This window comes from Pristis pectinata, chromosome 15 (assembly GCF_009764475.1).
Source record: "Pristis pectinata isolate sPriPec2 chromosome 15, sPriPec2.1.pri, whole genome shotgun sequence".
In the NCBI taxonomy this organism is placed as follows: Eukaryota; Metazoa; Chordata; class Chondrichthyes; order Rhinopristiformes; family Pristidae; genus Pristis; species Pristis pectinata.
This window is the reverse complement of record NC_067419.1, coordinates 40,715,985-40,739,983: the sequence shown is the minus strand read 5'-3', so window position 1 is coordinate 40,739,983 and position 23,999 is coordinate 40,715,985. Positions and strand designations below refer to the sequence as shown.

The 23,999-nt window shown below is 40.0% G+C and overlaps 1 protein-coding gene across 1 annotated transcript in view; it reads right to left on the bottom strand.

Moving 5' to 3' along the window:
* mon2 (MON2 homolog, regulator of endosome-to-Golgi trafficking) overlaps positions 1 to 23,999 on the bottom strand; it is a 110,491-nt gene that overhangs the window by 46,270 nt on the left and 40,222 nt on the right. The window contains 12 exon segments of the mRNA XM_052030315.1: positions 1,738 to 1,754; positions 1,756 to 1,820; positions 3,643 to 3,718; positions 3,720 to 3,864; positions 5,309 to 5,459; positions 10,065 to 10,204; positions 10,861 to 10,967; positions 10,969 to 10,986; positions 12,786 to 12,980; positions 16,069 to 16,194; positions 17,000 to 17,097; positions 23,696 to 23,825. Coding sequence (XP_051886275.1) covers positions 1,738 to 1,754; positions 1,756 to 1,820; positions 3,643 to 3,718; positions 3,720 to 3,864; positions 5,309 to 5,459; positions 10,065 to 10,204; positions 10,861 to 10,967; positions 10,969 to 10,986; positions 12,786 to 12,980; positions 16,069 to 16,194; positions 17,000 to 17,097; positions 23,696 to 23,825 — 1,268 coding nt within the window.

Sequence of the window (23,999 nt, the reverse complement as noted above, 5' to 3'; positions counted from 1 at the left end):
CTTTCATAACCATCCAGAATGAGCAACTTTTAATTTCATATGAAGATGCCAGGCAATTGGTTTAACAAATCAAAGCTCGATTCTAATCTAATCTCAAAACCTATGCAAAATTGGTTGGAAATCAAACCAGGCTGAAAATCAAACCAGGAAATCTTTAGTTTCTGATACACATTAAAGACAACTAAAAAATAGGGCTTTTTTTTTGGAAGGTGCTGAACTGAAATAAAAGTAAAACTGCATCATGCACATCAGACTTTACAACAATAGGCATCAAAGCAAAGTTATTCAAATATCAGGAACAATCTTAGAAAAACTAGCCAATAATATCAGTTGAAACTTTTCAGGAAATTTGCTACATGATTTAAGAAATAGAAGTGACCACTTGGCCATGTAAGGATATAATAAATGGCTTCTACCTCGACTCCACTTCCCCGCCAGTGCTTTTGCTCCGCCATTTTCCAAGGCCTCAAAAACAATCGCATTCTTGAAATGGAGACAAGAGACAGCAGATGCTGGAATCTGGAAACAAAATACGGGCTGCTGGAGGAATCTCAGCGGGTCAGGCAGCACCTGTGGAGTGAAATGGATGGTAGACGTTTCAGGTCACGACCCTGTACCTGGACTCAACCAGATGGTCTCGACACAAAACACTGGCCATCCATTTCCCTCTATAGATATGCCTGACCTGCTGAGTTCCTCCAAGCAGCTCATTTTTTGCTCTGCATTCTTGAAATACACAGCAATGTATGTATAAATAAACAATATAGAAGTTAAACAGCACCTATGGAGATAGAAACAGACTTTTTCATCAGCCCTTAACCTGAAATGACAATTCTCATTCTCTCTCCACAGATGCTGCCTGGACCTGCTGAGTATTCCAGTACTTCCAGCAATCCTTTGCATTGATCTACAATGAAATCTCACATCGTTGAGTTACGAAGATGTCAAGTTATAAGCAATTCACAATAGCCACTTTAAACACAATCATCCATTTCAGTTGCTTGCAGATAGAGATATTAAACAGCACGATGTGAAAGACGGTGACAACAGGTCACAATTTCTCATTTACTGAAAACCTGGACATTCCATATATTGGAACACACCGATTCAGTAAATGGCTCAGCAACTGTTCTGATGAAAGGTTTTTGACTTAAAATGTCAACTCTTTCTCCTTCCACTAATGCTTCCTGACCTATTGAGTGCAAAATTTTCTGCTTTTTAATTTAGGTTCCAGCATCTGCAGTTTTTAAATTTTCATTTAACGATTATAATTAAAAAAATAAAATTTCCATGATTCCTTCTAATGATGATTTAACCAATTAAATGAAATGATATTGATACTTGGAAGCTACACTGGCATCATAGCTACACAGAATGCATTTTTAATAGGATTTGGAAAGCTGACAGACGAGAAGCATATTATAATAATAGATTGTTCTCAACTTCCACAATTAGGTTCCTGGACATTACCATTAAGGATGAAATGTTAAGTTTTGGAATGGTGTAATTTAGGAAGTCATTCATACAATTCTGTTAAAAGTTCTATGCTTGGAAAAAGATTTTCATTAGCTATCCTGTCATGTGACATATTTTGATCTTGGAAATCACCTCATCTTGTTGTTTGGCAGCAAATAAGGTTTATGGAGAGTTGCCATGAATTCTGAAGATAGTTTCAGTTCAGTCTATTTGTAGTTAATACAGAGCCACGTAGGGATAAAAAGATTCATCAGTATTTACCTGGCATCCAGCAACAGTTGAAAGAGCTGCGAGAAGGCCACACCAGCAAGCACCAACCATCTCCTCCCACACGGCTCGAGAAACTGAAGAAAAAAAACATGAACAGGGTAAAAATTTAGATTGGGCAATATTTTCAGGAGATAAATTGTCCAGTTTTCAAGTAATTTAGAAATTAAAATATAGAATCACACAGAAGCAAATAAGAAATTATTTTCTTGGGGGCAATAGTCTTAATTTACATTGTACTCTTCAGTGCTGGTTTTGCGCTGGTTCTCTAGGTCAAGGAAGCAAAGTATTCAGATTATACTTACAAAAGATTGATAATAACACCAGCGCAAAAGAATGCCACATGTATCTTTAAATATTTAATGGCAATTTGTTTTGGTTTCCTTTTCTTCCTTAAAAAGATCTTAATTTCCAACTAGCGAATTTTCCTTGTACTAATTCCCTCTGATGACTCAACAAGATGGTCATTTGTCTTATATGAACCATGACTGCAAGTCATAGGGTTGTACGTCATAGAAATGGACATTTCGGCCCAACTCATGCTGTCAAAGATGCCTCCCTGAGCTAGTCCCATTTGCCTGCATTTGGCCCATATCCCTCTAAAACCTTTCCTCTCCATGAAGCTGTCTAACTGTCTTTCAGGTGTTGACCTTTTGATTTTAGGAGGTGTGAGTCGGCTGCAAGTGTTCACTCAACACGAATACACAACTTGAGAGATTACTCGTTGATGATCAGCGAGTGAACTGCTGGTTGAGTTTCCCCTGCGCATTAGCTTAAATCAACTAACTCAGCACAGACAGTGCTCTCAATGAAGACGATGGCAATCAACTCCTTCGTAACAGTTTCTTCACCTGCTATTGTTTTCTTTCCCTTCAAAAGTAAGCAAAATGGACTGCTGAGACGGGAAAAAACTGATGCCACACCACAACAACACGTGGAATTTGATAACAGCTGTGCGTGATAACAAACAGAAAGTGAATGAGGGAAGATGATAAGAGAGTTTGTTGCTGAATCACCCTCTGTGCTAGGGTTTCTTTTGCTGACTTACATCTGGGATGACAAGTTAAAGATTCCAAAGTATCACTAAACTCCCTGTACACACACACAAACCGTGAAATGTACTCAAAAGGTAAAATACCTTACATATTTGGCCAATTATACAGAATAGAGGTTTCCTGTTAGTATCTATTCCCTAAGACCCTATAAACGACAGCATTACAAATAAGGGGGGGGGGGGGGCCATTAATATAAAGAAGAAAGTATACTTTAGCTAAAAGTAAATGTTAAATATACAGTGTAACCAAAATAGGAATATTTCTACTGTAATAAAAGACAGATAAATATCAGAGAAACACAACTGCTAAATCCATAATACACAATCCAAAATGAATGTTATTCATCTCCCTCCAATATAATTATTCGTTAAGCAGACTTCTGCACTATCATGGAATGATAGAGGAGATGGAAATTCACTCATGTGCCAGCTATTTGGTAGAGCAGTCCAATTAATTTCAGTTCCCTGCTTTTGCCACACAGCCCTATAAATTTCAAGTATTTTCCAATTTTCCAGGCTATGATTCCTCATATTGCCTCCTAACCTTTTGCCAATCAGCATAAATGTACCCTCTGATTCCTAATACTTTTGCATTGTGAAGTTATTTTTAAAATTTCCTCTCCTGGAACTATTCATAATTTTAAACATTTCAGCTCATGATCTATCTGTAAATTGCACATAGAATACTCCAGGTACATCAAATAAATAACAAATGAGAATTCTGTTACGTCAATAATAGAGGTAAAACAATGTTGTTTTCTCAGAGGGAAAACAGTTTACAAAAGGTAATGTAAAGTTGACACAAATAAATTAGAGATTTGGCATTTAAGACCAAGATTATTAACCAGCCTCCTCGTCGGTCACCGATGGCTTTTCCTGCTGCTCTGAAGGTTGCAGCTGTGTCTCCGGTTTTGCAAACGTTGCTCTGGGAAACAACTTCATGCTCTAATTCTGCCTCGATCATGGCTGTAATACCTCGAACCAGGTCCAGGAGACAACTGAATGCTACAGACATGGCATAGCCATCAGGGAATGGTAGGTGCTCCACTTTGTCCAGTGATTCTAGGCTAAATTGTAAGTTCAATTAATTAAGGGAGCTGTTTTAAAAATCAGATATATTTTAGAGGCCATCAGGTACAATTCTACAGTATATGGGTATTGGTACAAGTCACAATGCTGATCAATTCTATAATCAAAAACATAGACATCGAACATTACAGCACAGTACAGGCCCTTCGGCCCACCATGTTGTGCCACCAATTTTATCCTGCTTTAAGATCTATCTAACCCTTCCCTCCCGTAAAGCCCCCTATTTTTCTATCATTCATGTGTCTATCTAAGAGTCTCTTAAATGTCCCTAATTTAGCTGCCCCCACAACCTTTGCAGGCAGTGTGTTCCACGTTTCCACCACTCTGTTAAAAAAATTTACCCCTGACATCCCCCTTATACCTTCCTCCAATCACCCTAAAATTATGTCCCCTCGTGTTAGCCGTTGTCGCACTGGGAAAAAGTCTCTGACTGTCCACTCGATCTAATTTGAAAACCAGCAACTTTCATACTTTTGGAAACAGATGTGAAGTAAAAGCATTATTGCCATTAACTTCATCATGATTATATGCTTATTGAGTTGGAATTTTAAAAAAAACAAGTATTTTCCATATTGATGCAATTTGGCTCAAAGGCCGTAGGCTAGGGTATTTTTGGTACACTTTTCCTTCCATCCTATCGAAGCAGCGACTCTTGCTGGGTTACAATTCAATGAATACTATGAACACAGCTCACTCCCATGAACACCTCACACTCCTGGATAACGAATGTGGGCAACTGAGCCCATACTGCCCTCAAATGACATCCACAAGAATATTATGATTTTGTGTAAATGCTCTAAATGAGAACAAGTGGGTTTGCAACAAAGTTTAAAATTATATTATTTCCACATAGCTTGAACATTTCTGCATTACAACATGCCAACATTAACATCCATTAACTGCTACAATGCAACATTATTTTCTTCACATCATAATATGCCAAAGGTCTAAGAAATACAGGTTCTCAAACACGGGAGATGCTTCAGGGGTACTTTAAGGGCTTGGACTGTTCATTTAAATTTCTCCCAGCAAAAGAGCCCAAAATCATTTCTTAAACAAATTTCTTTAAGAACAGAAGGTCATTGGCTTTCTACCAAACTGCATCAGACTTGCATTTGAATCAGTTTGGTGAAATCATTCAAATAAAATCATTGACAGTTATACAGAGCAACTGGACACTTTTAATGTAAATATAAAAATGTAAATAAGGTTTTGGATATTAATCCTTGCATATTAATTTCCTTCTTATTTTGTGGTTTTCCAATACAACCTAATATTCCCCAAGGACACATCCTCCTTGGATTTTCCACAATACCCATCCCATTCAGAAATGTCACCCAATAGATTGCTATCAAATCCGCCAGGGAATTGCTTGCTACTTTAAGTTTTTGCATGCTGTTGTGTGATTAAATTTGCACTCACTAGCCTGCTTTAGAAGAGCCTTGTACGGGGATGCTCAGAATTGGTATCCATGTGCCTCTGTATTCAAAAGCTGGTTGTGGGGTGAATCCCACTGTTGCACCCATCCCAGTGCCATTCTGTGCTGCAGTAGGACCACCAATTCCACTCGTGCCTGCACAGACAACAAGAATCAGCTTAAATTCATTGCAAAAGTAGAACTAGAACAAACTTACTCAGAAACAGACCAACATTCTTTGCACATTTATCTTACGTGCATTTTCATTCCATCATTCCCTAGAATACAAATGCCTGAGCCATTGTATAGGCTTTAATTTACTGCACCAAAATAATGCAAATTATTTAATTAACACAACAAAAGATGCTGGAAGTACTTAGTAAATCAGGCTGCATAAGTGGAGGAAGGATGTTTTAGAGCAATACAAAATTATCACTCTGAACCATTAACTGTTTTTCTCTCTGCGGTTGTTGAGTGCTTCCAGTGTTTCAGTTTAAATCTTCAAGCTGTGAGGCTCACTTTGTTTGTAGAAACTGCTTCTTTGAGGTGTGGATGAAATTGTTACAAGGATAATCCATAAATTAAGCATTAGGATAACAATCCAGGAAAGATTGGATCAGATGTTATAAGAGTTGACTGAGTTTATCATTAATTAAACGAAACGACACCTAAAATCAGTGTGTGAAACGGACCTCCAAACCAAACAGCAGTTCCTATCATTGCAAGCAGTTGTTTGTATACACATTCTGAAAGTTTCTGCACTCCAGAATATGCTTGTTAAGGGTGTAAGACTTCTAGAATATGGTGACATAGTGCCCATGTTACTGAACCATTAGACCAGAGACTTAGAAAAATGATATAGAGATGGGTTCAAATGTCACCAAGGGAGCTGGGGAATTTAAAGTTAAACAAATAAAGCTGGAGTAACAATCAGAATAGCTTCTTCCCCTCCACCCACAGATTTCTGAACAGTACATGAACACCACCTCAGTATTCATTTTTTTTTACACTATTTTGTAATTTATGGTAATTTTATATCTTTGCACTGTACTACTGCTGCAAAACAACTAATTTCACATTATGTAATACAGTGATAATAAATCTGATTCTAATGCTGATCATGAAACTACCAGATTGCCCTAAAATTCTAACTGGTTCACTCATGGCCTTTATAGAAGGAAATTTGTTGATTCAAACTAAAAATTAGAAAAAAGGTGGAAATACTCAGCAGATTAAGCAGCATCAATGGAGAGAGAAACAGTGTTAATACTTCAGGTCAATGACCTTTCATAACACAAGAGAAAGTCATCAATTTGACTCAGTTTTCCTCTGTGGAAGTGCCTTCACCACCAAGGCCTGTATTCCTTCAAGGGGGAAAGACCAACCATGTGCCAAAGAAATTAAGGACTGGTAATAAATGTTGACCTTGCCAGAGCCCCGAAATTCCATGAATGAATATTTTATTCTCAATGGTTCTGGAGGTGATTAACAGAGATTAACCATAACACACAAGATCTCACTCCCCAGAAATTCCTGGTACATTTTTTGAATTAAATTGCCACATTATCTTAAAGAGAACATACTTGGAAACCATCCTCTCATCTGCATAGATACTGGTCAGAGGAAGCCTTGTAAAACATTATATGCACAGTTTCCCCAAAAAACTCACCATCGTCACAGTAATCAATTTAAACTGTATCTTGGACAGAATCTAATTCTGTTGCAACAGTGAAGTTCTCTGTATGCAAGTACAGACTTGTGATGTGTTAACGAAAGTTATGTCTAAACAAGTCTGGAAATTTCTGAAAGACTGTGCTATGGAGTTCTACATCTATGTTTGATTGGCATATTTTTCAAAATGAGCAAAAATGAAATAGTTAGGACTCTCCCAGTGGATGTTTTTGGGTCTGAAAACTGTATTACAGTACTGTTAATGAGAACACTGTGAATAGGACTATTTTCTCATTTCTTTCCCGTTCACTCTGTGGCGCTTGCGAAACATGGCAGCTGGATAAGCAGCACATTGTGCTTGCCCTGGATGGGTTCCCACTGACAATCTTTTACGTTTCTCTCCCCCCTCCAACAGTGACTAACTGAATGCTCCGATTCAGTATTGCAGCACAACATGGTACAACATGGCAGTTAAATGTGTTTAATGTTTATCCATTACTCTCCTCTAGCATCAGTTGAATAAATTAATTCATGCAAATTAATCTTTACATATACCTCGTGTTCAAATAATAAGCACAGATTTACAGTGTTAAGACCTTGTCGTTTGACCAGTAATGGGTACAAATAGTTAAATCTGCATCAAATCCAATATTCATCATTGCAACAAATGAAAACACAAGAAAACAGAAGCAGGAGTAGGCCACCTGGCCTCTTAAGCCTTCTCCTTCATTCAATACGATCACGGCTAATCTACCAACTGTCCAACTATAACAGTTTAACTGAACTGGTGACACTGCAGATGAACCATTTCCTTCTTTCCATGATAATTCCAAAATTATTTTTGCAGTGGTCAACATTTGCATAAGGTTCTTTCAAAATATGCTGATGAATCATTTTGTCTCAAAACCTTTTATGACATTCCTGTTGCACAAATGTTCAGGGAATTCCAAGGTTAGTGCCACAAAATATATTTTATATTATATGCTATGTCTAAAGGCACAGAAAGGTTAGGTCAGCACCAAACATTTATTACACCTAGTTTCTAGTTGATGAAATATTTTGAACTGTAATGTCCAAAATTAACTTCAAAACTGGATCTCCATAAAGAGGACTAATTGTAGCCAAACATCTAAGAATATATTATTATATTATTTAAATGTCAAGCCAGGAACAAAACAGCAGAACTTCTATTCTAGAAAGCAGGAACATACGAAATAAGGAGCAAGAGTAGGCCACTATGCCCATCAAGCCTGCCCTGCAACGTCTAGATGTCTCAACATCTACCCTGTCAAGCCCCCTTAGGATCTTACATGTTTGAAATAGGTCGACCCTCATTCTTTTAAACTCTAAGGAATACAGACCCAAACTGTCCAGCCTCTCTAGACAGGACAAACCTCTCATCCCAGCAATTAGCCTGATGAATCTTCTCTGGACTATCTCCAAAGTTGCTATATTCCTTTTTTTTTTAAGGGGACCAAAATTGTGCACAGTATTCCAGGTGTGGCCTCACCAAAGCCCTGTACAACTGCACAAAATCTATTCTTTAACTCCAACGTCTTTGCAATAAAGGCCCACATGCTGTTTACCTTTTAACTACTTGTTGGAGCTGCTTGCTAACTTCTTGTGATTCATGCACTAGAACACTTTGTTCCCTCTGAACTTCACTCATACACAGTCTCTATTTGGATAATTATACACCTTTTGATTCTTCTTACCAAAATACATGGCCTCACACTTTTCTATATTAAACTTCATTTGCTAGTTTTTACCCAATCACTCAATCTATCTGTATCCCGTTGCACAATGTCCTCAATCACAGAATGCCCTTACATCATATCAATGGCAAACATTTGAAACCTTAAATTTTGTTCCTTCCTCCATGCCATTAATGTAAATAGTAAACAATCCAGGGCCAAGAACCAATCCATGGACTACTCCATCTCTTCAGCCTAATAAGAACCCACTTATTCCAACTTTGTTTTCCAAGTGACAGTCAGCTTTCAATCCATGCTGACATTTCTTCAGATTCGATGGAGTTTAAACTTATGCACCAGCCTCTTGCATGGCACCTTGTCAATTACCTTTTGGAAATCTGAATATACTACATCAACTGGTTCTCCTCTATCAACATTCTGTCACATCCTCAAAGGAGGAGCAAATTTGTTAAACGTGATTTATCTTTCATAAAACTACATTAACTAGGTTTGATTATATCCACCTTTCCTAAATGATTTATTATTTCCTTTTTGATTATCATCTCTAGAATCTTGCCAACAATAAATGTTAAACTAACTGGTCCATAGTTCCCCACCTTCTGTCTTCCCTCACTTTTGGAACAAGGGAGTCATACTGTTTTCTAATCTTCTGGTATCCTCCAGGAATTTAGTGAGTTTTTAAAAAAATTCAAACAATGGGTCCCTTATCTGTGCAGCCACTTCCTTTAAAACCCTAGCGTGCAGTCCGTTGGGTCCTGGCGACCTGTCTGCACTTAGCTCTGCGAATTTCTTTAATATTTTGTCACGTGATTGGGATTTTTACAAGTTCCCCTCTGTTATTTGAAATAAACCCATTTGTTGTCATAGGGATATTTGCAGTGTCCTCCACTGTGAAAATGGATGCAAAAAAATTGATTTAGTACATCTGCCATTTCTTTGTTTCCTGTTAATAATTCACCAGCCTCGTTCTCTAGAGGTCCCACACCTACTTTAGCCGCCTTCTTCCCATTTATACATCCACAGATACTCTGTTTGTTTTGATACTACACACAAGTTTTCTCTTAAAATAAATGCTCTCAAGATCAAACCAGGTCATTCAAACATCAAATATTCATAGCCACATCTTTACCCAAAGTGTGGTTACAATGTTGAACTTGCTTACACAGGGACTAGTTTGAATTGAGTGCAGACAGATGCATTGACGTGGAATCTGGACAAGTACAAGAGGTAAAATGGAAGAAAAAGATGTGTTGATAGGGTTAGATGCAGAAGAGGGATAGAAGACTTATACCAAGCTTGTAACTATATCATAAATACTTTGTAAAAGAGGTTTCAAATGAACCAAAGTGAAGTGGCACAGGAAAGCTCTCCGTACCTGTCTGTGCATTTGCGATTGGGTTGTTTCCAGTACTGGGAGTAATAAAGAGTGATTGTATAAAAGATCCCAATGCATTTACAATATCTCTAAACACCTTTGTTGAGTGTGGCTTCATATCATATGACTGGCAGAAAGACCTGTAAAAGCAAGCAGACACATTCCCGGAGTCAAATACCATGGGATATGGAGATATGTTGCTATTTATTGTACCAATACAGAAAAAATGCTCCAAAAATAATTTAGTGAAGTTGCATAGTTTTGAAGTCTCAATCAAATGGAGGAAATAAACAACTATATGGTATGCTACCAAAATTAATTCCATGACTTTGTTCTCTCCCATAATTTAGTCCTCTGGCTTCCATTTATTGTTTTGTGCTCTACAGCAGCCTAAGTAACACACCACACAATTCCAAAATCAGTTGGATATCTTTCAGATCAACAGGCTTTCCCACCTTCAAACTTATTCTAAATCAGTAAGACTAACAAATGAATTAACAATGGAGGTCAATATACAATGCTTCAAACTTTTACCAGTTTATTATTGCCTTTTATTATTTGCATAAAACCAAAGCATTGATCGAATGTCAACAAGGATAGTTTGGGGATTAAATATCTTCTCCAACAAGTTTAAAAGGAGCATAAACATTAGTTGTGCAGTCAAAAATATGCTTAAACCGTGCAAAGTTGTATTCTTTAAAAGAAACTTTATTTAAGCAAACTACTTAATCTTTAGGCAAGTAATCAAACTGTGAAACATCAAACAAGTCATTCAGAAAATGTACAGGAGGATTACCGAAGTAGTTGGGGCTGTATACAAAGCCTGTGAATGCATTCCACAGCAACTGCTCGAAGCCATTGGGGTTTATCACCATCTAAAAACTTCACCAGCAGAGACAAAAAATATCTCACATTCTGTTACCTGGCAAATACAGAAGGGCCAGATTAGCCACACAAATAGAGAAGCAAAGCATTACTATTCCAGCAAATAGCCTCGTGAACCTTTTATCTTTGATTATATATTCAAAAGAATTCCTTCATTCAAAGGGATGATAAATCTTTGGATTAATCTGCAAAATGCTATTGCGATGCAAGAGTTAGGGTATTATTCTGAAAAAAAAACACTTGAAGGCTTAGGAGACAGGTTGTCGTCACCACCAACTCACCACCCCACTTCTCCTCAATCCCAATGCATTGTCTATTAAACTCAAAATGGGGGATTAAAAATCATAACATTTTTGATGGTTTTATCACAGATCTATAAATGGCAACAAGGGATTTTTATAATGTAATGAACAACATTTTCTGGATCGCCAAGCAGCGTGGAGCTCAAGATTACATAAAAAGGATGCTATTTCTAAGCAATTCACAGTAATACTTAATCATATCTAGAACAAATCTATTTTTCAGATGAGCTTCCTTAGTTCACCAATGCAGATATTTAGTCTCCATGCAAGTGCCATTATTATTCTAGGAAGCCTCTACTTGTATCCCTGAGATTCAATGGAAAAATTGGTAAGATATATGAATAGAAACTACTTTCAACTAATTGATAAAAAGAGGATCAAGTTAAGATCATCACCAGAAAATCAAAAGAGAGCCAAGGGGAGATTACGTTTAAAAAAAAAGGCTTTCAGGACTTTGGCTGGGGATCCAATGACTTAGCTTTTCACTCACCAAACCCTCTCCACAATGTACAGGGGCATTGCAGGAGGGTAATGGAATATTCAATTTTCCTGAATATTGCAGCACCAATAATACTCAGTAAATTCAGCAACATTTGGAACAAAGCTACAGCTCTGATTGACATCAGATCTATCCACCTCTCCACTGAAGGAGGGCAGCTGTTGAAGTGTGCACTCTCTACAGTGTGCACTCTCTACAATGTGCACTGCAGCAACTCACCAAGTCGCCTTCAACACTATCCCCACTACATCTGCCATCTCGAAAGGTAAGGGCAACATCAAATGGAAAAGCCAACACCTGTAAGTCACACCATCCTAAGTTTGAAATACTGTTTATTACTGGGTCAAAAACCCAGAACATCCTACCTAACAGCTCTGCAAGAACACCTCCAGCAAAGACTGTAGTACTTTGAGAAGATGCCTTTCTCAAGGATCACTACGGACAGGCATTAAATGCAGACATTGCCAACAATGCAAACATCCCACAAACATACGAAAGGAGCAAAGAATGATCAAACGGAATCCACAGTAACTTTTAAAAGGATAAGTGCAGATTACATCTGCAGAAACACTTTCTGCCCCTTTGGCTTGAAATGTGAGCATTTCCCTATATTGTATTTAGCTAATCAGCTCCAAACCTTTCCAATGCAATCACAGACCAATCTCTTGGGAAATTTTACAATACTACACAAACCACTTGAACCCAAGTACACAGAAAATGTTGGCAATTTTAAATTACTAATACAGTGAACTTTGAATAGGAAATCAGAAGTAAACAACAACAGCAATGTGCTGCAATAATTGTCTTGTGTACATAGCTGGTCAATTTATAAACATACTGTACAAATGTTAACTGGTCACACATTAATTACACATGAATCACCCTATTTACGATTTTAATCTCATAGGACTTAGGCATCTTATAGGCATAGGATGGGCAATATGAATATGTGTTTAAACAAAACTGGCACAAGCCTTCCTGGAAAAAAATACTATGCCAAGACTTAAAATAAGTAGAAAATGTTTAATCTCTTACCAGAAGACCGTAGAAGTGCTTGATTAAAACAGACACCACTCGGAGAAGACGCATACAGATGGGAAAATATGGTTTCTCGACAGGAGTTGGGGAAGATGGAGTACTTGTACCCTGTCTGAATTTGATATTGGGAGAAAACAGCTTGATCACTAAGGGACACACCCTTTCCTTCAGAAGGAAACTGAACTCTTGGTGCTGTAGGGAAGGAAAAAAATTATTGAAATTATCATTAACAAATCAAAATCATGGCAACATTAATATAGTGACAAGAATTTTATTTAAAATGTTGCTGTATGCAGTACTCCCAGCTACAGAAAGAGAGAAACAAATGGACTGTCCCTGCAGACCTATTATCTCCCCCTCGTCCCTGGACACTATCCTGTACCCTGGTCCAATCCCTCCCCACCTAGTGACACATCACACGCTCTCCAACTCTTCCATAGCTTTAAGTACTCAGGCACACACAACCTCATTTTTACCATGGACGGCCAGTCCCTACAATCCCCTATCATGACTGCCTCATCGCCCTCTGCTTCTTTTTTGGCCAGAGGCAGAACCAGTCCCCTTCCACTAACACTCTCCTCCACCTGGCTGAACTTGTCCTCACCCTAAATAACTTCACTTTTGATTCCTCTCACTTTCTGCAGACCAAGGGTATAGCCATAGGCACCCACGTGGGCCCCAGCTTTGCTTGCCTCTTCGTTGGCTATGTTGAACAGTTTCTGTTCCAAGCCTACTATGGCCCCATTTCTCAACTCTCTCCGCTATATCGACGACTGCATTGGTGCCACCTCTTGCACCTGTGCGGAACTTGACAGTTTCATAAATATCACCAGCAATTTTCTCCCTGCTCTCCGGTTTACTTGGACTATCTCTGACACCTCTCTCTCCTTCCTCGATCGTTCCATCTCCATCTCAGAAAATTCCTTATCCACCGACATCTTCCACAAACCCATTGACGCCCACAGCTACCTTGATTACAACCCCTGTCACCCTGTCTCTGGCAAGGACATGATCCCTTTCTCTCTATTTCTCCACCTCTGTTCCCATGATGAGGCTTTCCACTCCAGGGCCCCACAACCCCGCTCACACCCACCCCCAGCCATGCCTCTTTTCTTCCCTTTCCTAGCCCCTCACTCTCTTTTCTACCCCCCTTTTATCCTCTCTACCTTTGACCCTCCCACAACCGCCCCCCACAACCCCGGTGGATCTGCGCTCCCCTCTTGCCCATCACCATCTCTTACCTGCATCTACCTATCACCACCCTGTGCCCACCCTGCCTCCCCTCTTTTGTCACTGCTCTGCTTTTCCTTCCTAAATATTGGGCTTTCCATTTTCCTATCTTCAGTCCTAAAGAAGGGTCCTGACCCGAAACGTTGACCGCCTGCTTTTCTTCATGGATGCTGCCTGGCCTGCTGAGTTCCTCCAGCATCATCGTGTTTTTCACTCCCTATTCCTATTGGAATTGCAGGCATGGAATAACCAGTAAACTGGAAGCTTTCCTTTCAGTAAAGAATTAACGAACTACACCCAAAGTCCTGAAGTTAAGCTGTGGACTATTGCATACTTCAGTGCAGTGTCAACAGAGTGCTCTGTTACCAAACAATGCCATCTTGAGATGTCAAACCGAGTCCATGCTTGTCTGCTCGGGTGGTTACAGAAGATACCAGTGCACTAAAGAGGAACAGGGGGTTCTCCCTGTGGCCTGGACAGCATTACTCCATCAACTACCACTACAGATTAGTCATTTATTTCATTGCTAGCTGTGTAAATTGACCTGTTTAAGTGGTGAATGCCACAATTGCTTATGTAATAACAGCAGTGAATACACCTGAAACGTAATCAATTGTCTTTACAGTACTTCCCGATGGAGCTATGCAAGCTGTCATTTTTTCTTTCAATGCACAACAATCAATTTCACAAAACTCCCACATCACTTCCAGAGGTATTAACTTATTTATTTTAAATATGACTGTAGTCAGTTCAAATGAGTTCCTATCCTGGACAAAAGAACCCCAGTTCCCTCAAAGTAGTCAAAAAGATGTTGGTTCATTACTTGCATCGCTGCTTATTGAAGAACTATGGAAATTACAAAAAACAAAATGGGAAGGTAGAATCTTGAAACGAGTGATGAAGAGCTTATGGAAACAGAAAAATATTTAGTACGAACAGAAAACAGGAAAAACAAGCCAGAAGGAAAATCTTGTTGAACTAAATACATAGAAACTAAATTTAAAAAGTAGAGAAATGTACTTCATGAAATTTATTAAAAGACAAAACTTATGGGACCTATTTTATAGGACATAAATCATGCCCAATTTGAACTGGTCCTAGCACTAGGGAAAGGGTTATACTGTGTCTGACTCGCTGACTAAAGACTTCATCCAAATTGTCACATCAGAGACCATGATACTGCATAAAAATTCAAAGACCAAGTAACGTGCTGTTCCTATGGGTGGGGGTGGAAATCAAGAACAAAGGATCACAACCTCAAAATTAAAGCTGGGTCAATTGGGAGTGGAATGAGGAAGCATTTTTGCAGTCAATGGATGGATGTAATCTGGAACACCCTCTCCCCAAACACTGGGGCAACTGATATTTTTCAAAATGGAGATGATGAGATTTTAATAAGGCAAGGTACAGTTTCCAGATAAGGGGTCAACCAGTCAGAACAAGGATGAAGAGAAGTTTCTTTACACAGAAAGCTTAAATCTTTTGAACCGTCTGTCTCAGGAGGATGGAGGTGCTCAGTCATCTAGCATGTTCAAAGCTGAGATCTATAGATTTTACACAATGAGGTTGTCAAAAAAAAAATCAGCTGGTAAAATGGAATACGGATAAAATCAGCCAAGACCTTATTAAATGATGAAGCAGGTTTGGGGAGCTCCACGGGCCTAGACATGTTTCTAATTTTTACATTCTTACAAGGGCCAGGGGGCAGAGATGGGCAAATTCGGAGACAGACTGCAGATGCTGGGATCTGGAGCAAAAGAAGGTAACCTACTGAAGGAACTTGGCACATCAGGCAGCATCTGTGGAATCAAAGGGATGGATGTTGAAACCCTACATCAGGACTGAGAGTGTAAAGGGGAGATAGCCATTACGAAGAGATGAGGGGGAAGGATGAGGTAGGAGCTGGCAAGCCTATCATTTGCCAGCTTCTGCCTTAGCCCTGCCTCTTACCTCTATTTTGAATTGATTTGACTTAGATACAAAGCACAGCGCTGCACTAACTTCAGTTAGGTTACGATAGGTTTTACAAGCTGCATCTTAGACACTTTACCTCCAAAAATACTCGTGGAAAGTCATTCAGGACAGACTCAAGCAACTCCAATCCAAATGTTCGGGTCATTTCCGTCATTCCCACCAACCAGTACGGAGCATCTGCATTTACCAACTGGCACAAGTCCTGGAAAATTAAATGAAGTAAATAAATTAGGCAGTTGATGTCAAAGGGGAGCTCTTGGAATAACTTAAAATCACATTAGCAGCAGACAATAATAGATTCATTCTGTAAGAACTAATGGATTCTTCTGTGTCTCGAATCTGGTCAACGCTGTCATCTTTATTCATGGGGTGCCCATGATATCAATAATCTCTAAATGGTGAATGCAAGTGATCTAATTAAGGTAACTGAATTGAAAGAGTTAGTGCTCTTTCAATTCAGTTACCACAAGCATGGTAGTGTAGCGGTTAGCGTAATGCTATTACAGCACCAGCGACCCGGGTTCAATTCCGGCCACTGTCTGTAAGGAGTTTGTACATTCTCTTCGTGTCTGCATGGGTCTCCTCCCACATTCCAAAGTAGTAAAGATTAGGAAGGAGCGGGCATGCTATGTTGGTGCCAGAAGCGTGGCGACACTTGAGGGCTGCCCCCAGAACATTCTAGGCAAAATATGCATTTCACTGTGTGTTTCGATGTACATGTGACTAAAAGATATCTTATCTAAATTTATATGCACCAAAATGAAGCATTATCAAATGCCTCCCAGTAAAATGTTTAAACACAAGAGGTTGATTCAACTTTTCACATTACGTTCAAGCAAATTTCCACAATGTGTTCCTGGTAAATTGCATGGAACCGCAGATATGTCATGTACATACATTTTAAAAAATGCTGAAATTAAATGCAATCTAATGCAATTGACTATTTTAACGGCCAAACCTCATTAATCTGACAACAACACATAAAACTCTGCAAGAAATAGCTTTACCTGAAAGAGCATGTATGCATCCTTTGCACAGGGCCTCAGTGTACTGATTGTTCTTCTGTTGCTGTTTCCTTGGACAACAGGAGGCTGACTGTCACTATCTGAAATAAACAGACAAAGTCAAAACTCTTCAGTAGGATGTGGGTTTTCAGTATTTATGCAATGCTGTTACCTCTCACCAGCTTATTTATTCATTTTGAGGATCTGAGCATTGTTGGCAAAGCAACTCTGCTCACTTTCTAATGCTTCATTCAATATTTCTTTCAGGGAGCAAGTTGTTAATTTTTGTATGAGCTGTTATGTTGGTAAAAGAAACAATTTATTGAAGATCAACAATTTGTTGCCAGGACTGGAGGGCTTACAAGGACAGACTGGATAGGCTGGGGCTGTTTTCTCTGGAGTGTAGGAGGCTGAGGGGTGACCCTACAGAGGTTTATAGATCATGAGGGGCACAGATAAGGTGAATGGTCACAGTCCTTTTCCCACGGTAGCGAAATCTAAAACTAGAGGGCGTAGGGTTAAAGTGAGACAGGAAAGATTTAAAGGGGAGATACAAAGGACTGCAGATGCTGGAACCTAGATGACAAACACTAACACTAGTTTACTAACACTCTTCGCCGCCTGGCTGAACTTGTCCTCACCCTTAACAACTTCACTTTTGACTCCTCTCACTTTTTACAGACCAAGGGCGTAGCTACGAGCACTTGCATGGGCCCCAGCTATGCCTACCTCTTCATCGACTATGTTGAACAGTCTCTGTTCCAAGCCTACCCAGGCCCCATTCCTCAACTCTTTCTCTGCTATATCGACGACTGTATTGGTGCCACCTCTTGTACTCGTGCAGAACGCGACAGTTTCATAAATTATGCCACCAATTTTCACCCTGCTCCCCAATTCACTTGGACTATCTGACACCTCTCTCTCCTTCCTCAATCTTTCCATCTCAGGAGATTGCTTATCCACTTACATCTTCTACAAACTCACTGACGCAGACAGCTACCTCGATTACAGCTCCTCCCACGCTGTCCCTTGCAAGGATGCTATCCCTTTTTCTTAATTTCTCCACCTCTGCCGCATCTGCTCCCATGAGATTTTCCACTCCAGGACATCCAAGATGTCCAACTTCTTTTCTAAACAGGGCTTGCCCCCGACTGTGGTCAAGAGAACCCATACCTGACCTTACCCGCACCTCCGCTCTCACCCCCACCCCTCCCAGACCCAAACAGCGGTAGGGACCCTTTGTCCTCACATTTCATCCCACCAGCCTACATATCCGACACATCATTTATCATAGTGTTTTTCAAGATTTAAAGGGGACCTGAGGGACAAGTTTTCACACAGTGGGTAAATGGAATGAGCTGCCAGAGGAAGTATAATTACAATGTTTAATAGACATTTAGACAGGTCGATGGAGAGGAAAGGTTTAAGAAGAAAATGGGCCAAATGCAAGGCAAATGGGACTAGCTTTGGTAGGCACCTGGGTGAGCATAGACAAGTTGGGCTGAAAGGCATGTTTCCCTGCTGTACAACTCTAAGATGGACAAGGATACAAGGCCTTCTCAATGAGATCTTTGGCTCAAATTAACATACAAAGCAGTGGGAAAAAAACACATTCTGGCAATAATATACTGGTTAAAAGCATCACGTTTTATTTTGCACAAGCACATGTACAAGAAAAGGCCTGATTTTGGTATAAAATCAAACTATTCTGAAACAAATGAGAGAACAATTTAATCAACAAAGTTCCCAAGCCTGGAACGGTCAGGCTGAGTGAACAGGGACTCAGCCGGGGATCCTGGTTTCCCAGTGATATGCAGCAGCAGGTGTGAAAGGTGCAGATATCAGGTGAGAATGTTAACGAGCTGGACAGATAGTTCCGTTGCCCAAATAGCTTCTGGATTCAGTTCAAAAGCTGGAAGTTTACAGTCAGTTCAGTGGGATGCTTTGCAATTACTGTAGTATCATAATAAAAGATAAAATAATAAAAGATGCAGAAACAAAAAAAGTCCAGGAAACACAAGTATACTCGCTAGCTGAGAAATGTAAAGCACCCAGTACGTGCTGCAGTGTTAGGTTTTAAAGACTGCCTATCAGTTACGAATAATCAAAGGAATCCTAGGTCAGAGACCTTTGACTGCCGCAGACACTGACAATGGGCAGAAAGATCCTCATAGAGCAAGTCTTTGAGCCAGCATGGAGTTCCATACAGTTAGTGTGTGTGGACACAGATCAGGAACAGGCAATTTTTAAACCTTTCCTTCCTGGGTTTGGCTGTGCAATTTCGTTATAAATAAAATCAAAGTAATCTTTTGAAAAGGAGAAAAAAGAAAAAAAATGTTAAGTTTCCTTATTAAAGAGACCTTAATAATTGAAACTAGGCTTTGATCTGGGCATTGATTTGGAAAATAAATGCATTTCATTTTCCTTCACAAACCTGCTTTCCCAAATGCAAGGCCTGACAGGAAGGCCATTTTCCTAAAACTGAACAACTACGTAACTAATTCAACTAAGTTATTTTCTCCACCTCACACAAAAAATAAGAGGTAAATAATCACTTGTCTTCATTTACTGCAAAGGCCTCTCAATGGGACACACCTGGGTTGATGGCATCACCCACTATGAAGGGGTTAATACAGCAAACAAAAGGCAACCAGCAATTAAAAAATAATTGGATACCTTCAGATTTCTGACAACCAAAACAATAACTAGTTAAAGTTTTCATGAAATGTTTTAATACTATCTCCTGAGATCTGTAATTTGTAAATGTCAAAAGCTAGGCTTTATAAAAGAACAGTATAGGGACATTATTAATGCTCAATTCTAAAAGTAGGGGATCCAAAAATCAAGGTGAGCACTATAATTATTTATATCGTCTGGGCAAGGTAACTTCCCAAAAGTTACTTCAATTATATGAGTGTACAAAACTTAACTAACTTTCATTTGCAATGTTTAGATTAAAGTTTGACTTCCACAAATCCCAAATATTGGAACATTTTTGTGAATAAACCTCACCGGAGTATCATGAATAATTAAATACAAGAAAAGCTGAAAATTATCTGATTAAGGTGATGCAATTTTAAAAAAGTGGAACTTAAGAGTCATTGTACAGCATGGAAACAGGCTCTTTAGCCCACTACATCTATGGCCACCATCAGGCCTATCTATACTAGTCCCACATGCCTGCATTAATTCCATATCTCTCTATGCCTTGCTCATTCAAGCACCTGCCCAGATGCCTCTTAAATGTTGTTACTGTTCTTTCCTCCACCACCTCTTCTGGCAGCTCATTCCAGATACCAATTACTCAGTGAAAAATTTACCCCTCAGATCTCCTTTAAACCTCCTCCCTCTCACCCTAAACCTCCTCCCTCTCACCCTAAACCTATGCCCTCCAGTTTTCTAGGCTATCTATGCCTCTCAGAATTTTATACACCTCTATCATATCACCTCTCAGCCAGCTTTGCTCCAGGGAAAATAGTCCCTGCCTTTCTCTGCAATCTCTCAACTCAAGCCCTCCAATCCAGTCAACATTCTTGTGAATCCTTTCTGCACCTTCTCTAGCTTAACTGTAGCATGGCAACCAGAACTGTACACAATACTCTTAAGTGTGGCCAAACCAATGTTTTGCACAACTATACACAATGCCCAGCTCTTGTACTCAATGCTGTATGCCATACTTCACCTCCGTCTACCTGTGTTGCCACTTTCAGAGAACGACGTACCTGTAGCCCAAGGTCTCTGTTCAACAACACTCCCCAGGGCTCTGTCATTTACTGTGTACGTCAAGCCCTGGTTTAACTTCCCAGAAATCAAGACTTCACACTTGCCTGAGTAAAATTCTATCTGCCATCTCCTTGCCCACTTTCCCAGTTGATCAATATTCTGTTGCAACTTTGGACAACCTTCTTTACTGTCCACTATACCACTAATTTTGGTGTCATCTTCAAACTTACAAATCATGCCATTTGGAATTGGTTTATTTTTGTCACTTGTACCAAGGTACATTGGAAAAACTTGTCTTGCAAGTACAAGGCAAAACAATACAGAATGCAGAGTGAAGTGTCACAGCTACAAAGAAAGTGCAGTGCAGGTAGATAATAAGGTGCAAGGTCATAACGAGGTAGATTGTGAGGCAAGAGTCCATCTTACCATACTAGGGAACCGATCAATAGTTTTATAACAGCGGGATAGAAGTTGTCCTTGAGCCTGGTGGTTCGTGCTTTCAGGCTTTTGTATCTTCTGCCAGATAGGAGGGGGGGAGAAGAAAGAACGTCCAGGGTGGGTGGGGTCTTTGATTACGCTGGCTGTTTTAATGAGGCAGCGAGAAGTATAGAACACAGAGGGGAGGCTGGTTTCCGTGATGAACTGAGCTGTGTCCACAACTCTCTGCAGTTTCTTGAGGTCCCCAGCAGAGCAGTTGCCATACCAAGCCGTGATGCATCCAGATAGGATGCGTTCTTTGATACATCGATAATAGTTGATAAGGGTCAAATGGGACAAGCCAAATTTCTTTAGTCTCCTGAGGAAGTAGAGGTGCTGGTGAGCTTTCTTGGCTGAGGCATCTACGTGGTTGAACCAGGACAGGCTATTGGTGAGGTTCACTCTTAGAAACTTGAAGCTCTCAACCTTCGACTTCAGCACCGTTGACGTAGACAGGTGCATGTGCATCGCCCCCACCCTGAAGTCAATGAACAGCTCTTGTTTTGCTGACATTGAGAGAGAAAGGTTGTTGTCATGACACCACGTCACTAAGCTCTCTCTCTCCTTCCTGTACTCCGACTCGTCATTATTTGAGATACGGCCCACTATGGTGGTTTCATCTGCAAACTTGTAGATGGAGTTGGAGCAGAAACTGGCTGCACAGTCACGAGTGTAGAGGGAGTAGAGGGCTGAGGATGCAGCCTTGTTGGGCGCCAGTACTGAGAATTGTGGCAGATGTGTTGTTGCCTGTCCTTGCTGATTGCAATCTATTGGTCAGGAAGTCAAGAATCCAGTTGCAGAAGGAGGTGCTGAGTCCCAGGTCTCGGAGTTTGGTGACGAGTTTGCTTGGAATTATAGTATTGAAGGTGGAGCCGTAGTCTAACCAGTAGTCTAACACAGGTATCTTTACTGTCCAGATGCTCCAGTGATGAGTGAGGAGATGGCATTCGCTGTAGACCTGTTTCGACGGTAGGAGGATTGCAGTGGGTCGAATTGCACCTACATTCTCTTCCAAATCCTTTATATGACGAACAACAGAGGATGCAGCAACGATCCCTGTGGCACACCCCTGGTCAACTCTGCACTACCACCCTCTGACTCCTATGATCAAGCCTATTTTGTATCCAATTGGCCAGTTCACCCTGGATCCCATGTGTTCTAACCTTCCAGACCAGCATACCTTGGGGGACCTTGTCAAAGGACTTGCTAAAGTCCATGTAGACGTCGTCTAACAAACTGCCCTTAATCCTCTTGGTCACCTCTTCAACAGTTCAATCAAATCTGTGAGAATGTCATGCTGACTATCCTTAAATCAGTCCCTACTTTTCCCAAATGTAGATAAATCCTGCCCAATAACTTTCCTACTGCTGACGCAAGGCTCACTGGCTTGCAGTTCCCTGGCTTATCCCTGCTGCCCTTTTAAAATAAAAGCATAACATCAGCTATTCTCAAGTCTTCAGGTAACTCACTTGCAGCTAACAAAATTACAAAAATTTATGCCAAGGCCCCAGCAATCTCCTCCCTTGCTTCCCATAACATCTTAGGATATACCTGGTCAGACCCCAAGTGTTTCAAGGCCTCCATCACCTCCTCCTTCATAGTGTTGATATGCTCCTGTTTATCACTGCCCCCTGCCTTGAACTCACGAGCTTCAATGTTCTTCTCCATGGCAAATGCAGACCAATATACATTTCCTATGGCTCCACAAATAGATTACCATGTTGATCATTCAGGGAACATACTCTCTCCTTAGCTACTTCTTAAGCCTTATCTAGCCAATGAGGCAGAACATTCTACTGGTATGGCATCAAAAGATTACACTTGACATGGGTTTTTCCCCCAAAATAGATAGAAAAATTCAAAATTCACTTACTGCCTTAAAAGTTTTAGTACCAAGATTCATCTATAGAATTTCATTTTGCATATTATAGAATTGTTCAACTTAATTTGGGTAGTGAGGCTAACATTTATTTTTCATGATAAGATTTCTTTACTAGTCACATGTACATCGAAAGACACAGTGAAATGCATCTTTTGCGTAGAGTGTTCTGGGGGCAGCCTGCAAGTGTCGCCACGCTTCCGGCACCAACATAGCATGCCCACAACTTCCTAACCTGTACGTCTTTGGAATGTGGGAGAAAACCGGAGCACCCGGAGGAAACCCACGCAGACACGGGGAGAACATACAAACTTCTTACAGACAGTGGCCAGATTTGAACCCGGGTCGCTGGCGCTGTAAAGCATTATGCTAACCACTAAGCTACCATGCCTATCTGTGCTATTTGCCCTTCATCAGCAATATCCTTGGAATTAAGCGGCCAATCTCTGTATCCACATAGGTACACATGAAATATGTAGCAATCCATTCAGTAATCACTCTTCAGCGTACAGAGTCCTGTCGGATCAAATGTCCATTCTCATATCTAAACAGAATACCATGTCTGGTGAGAAACCAATACTTGCAATGGGCAGTTATAATCCATAGATACATTAACCAACCTTTATGTTGCTCATCTTCCGCGTCCATTCTCTCAAAGACAACTGTAACCACTTGGCGCACTGTTGCTGCTGCTGTATTATTGGTGATATTGTCTTTGGTAAAATGCAGTCGAAAGCAGAGTACAATTGCCTGGAAGAAATTTAAAAAGGCAAATTTCACTGAGTTTTAATGAAAGTTAATCTACAAACATATAAAAGCTATTATAGTAGGTAATGACATTTCAGGCAGATAATCAAAAGGCCACTTTTAAATTTAAATACATGGCATTTCAAAATATTCATTATTTCACGAATTCCTTAATAA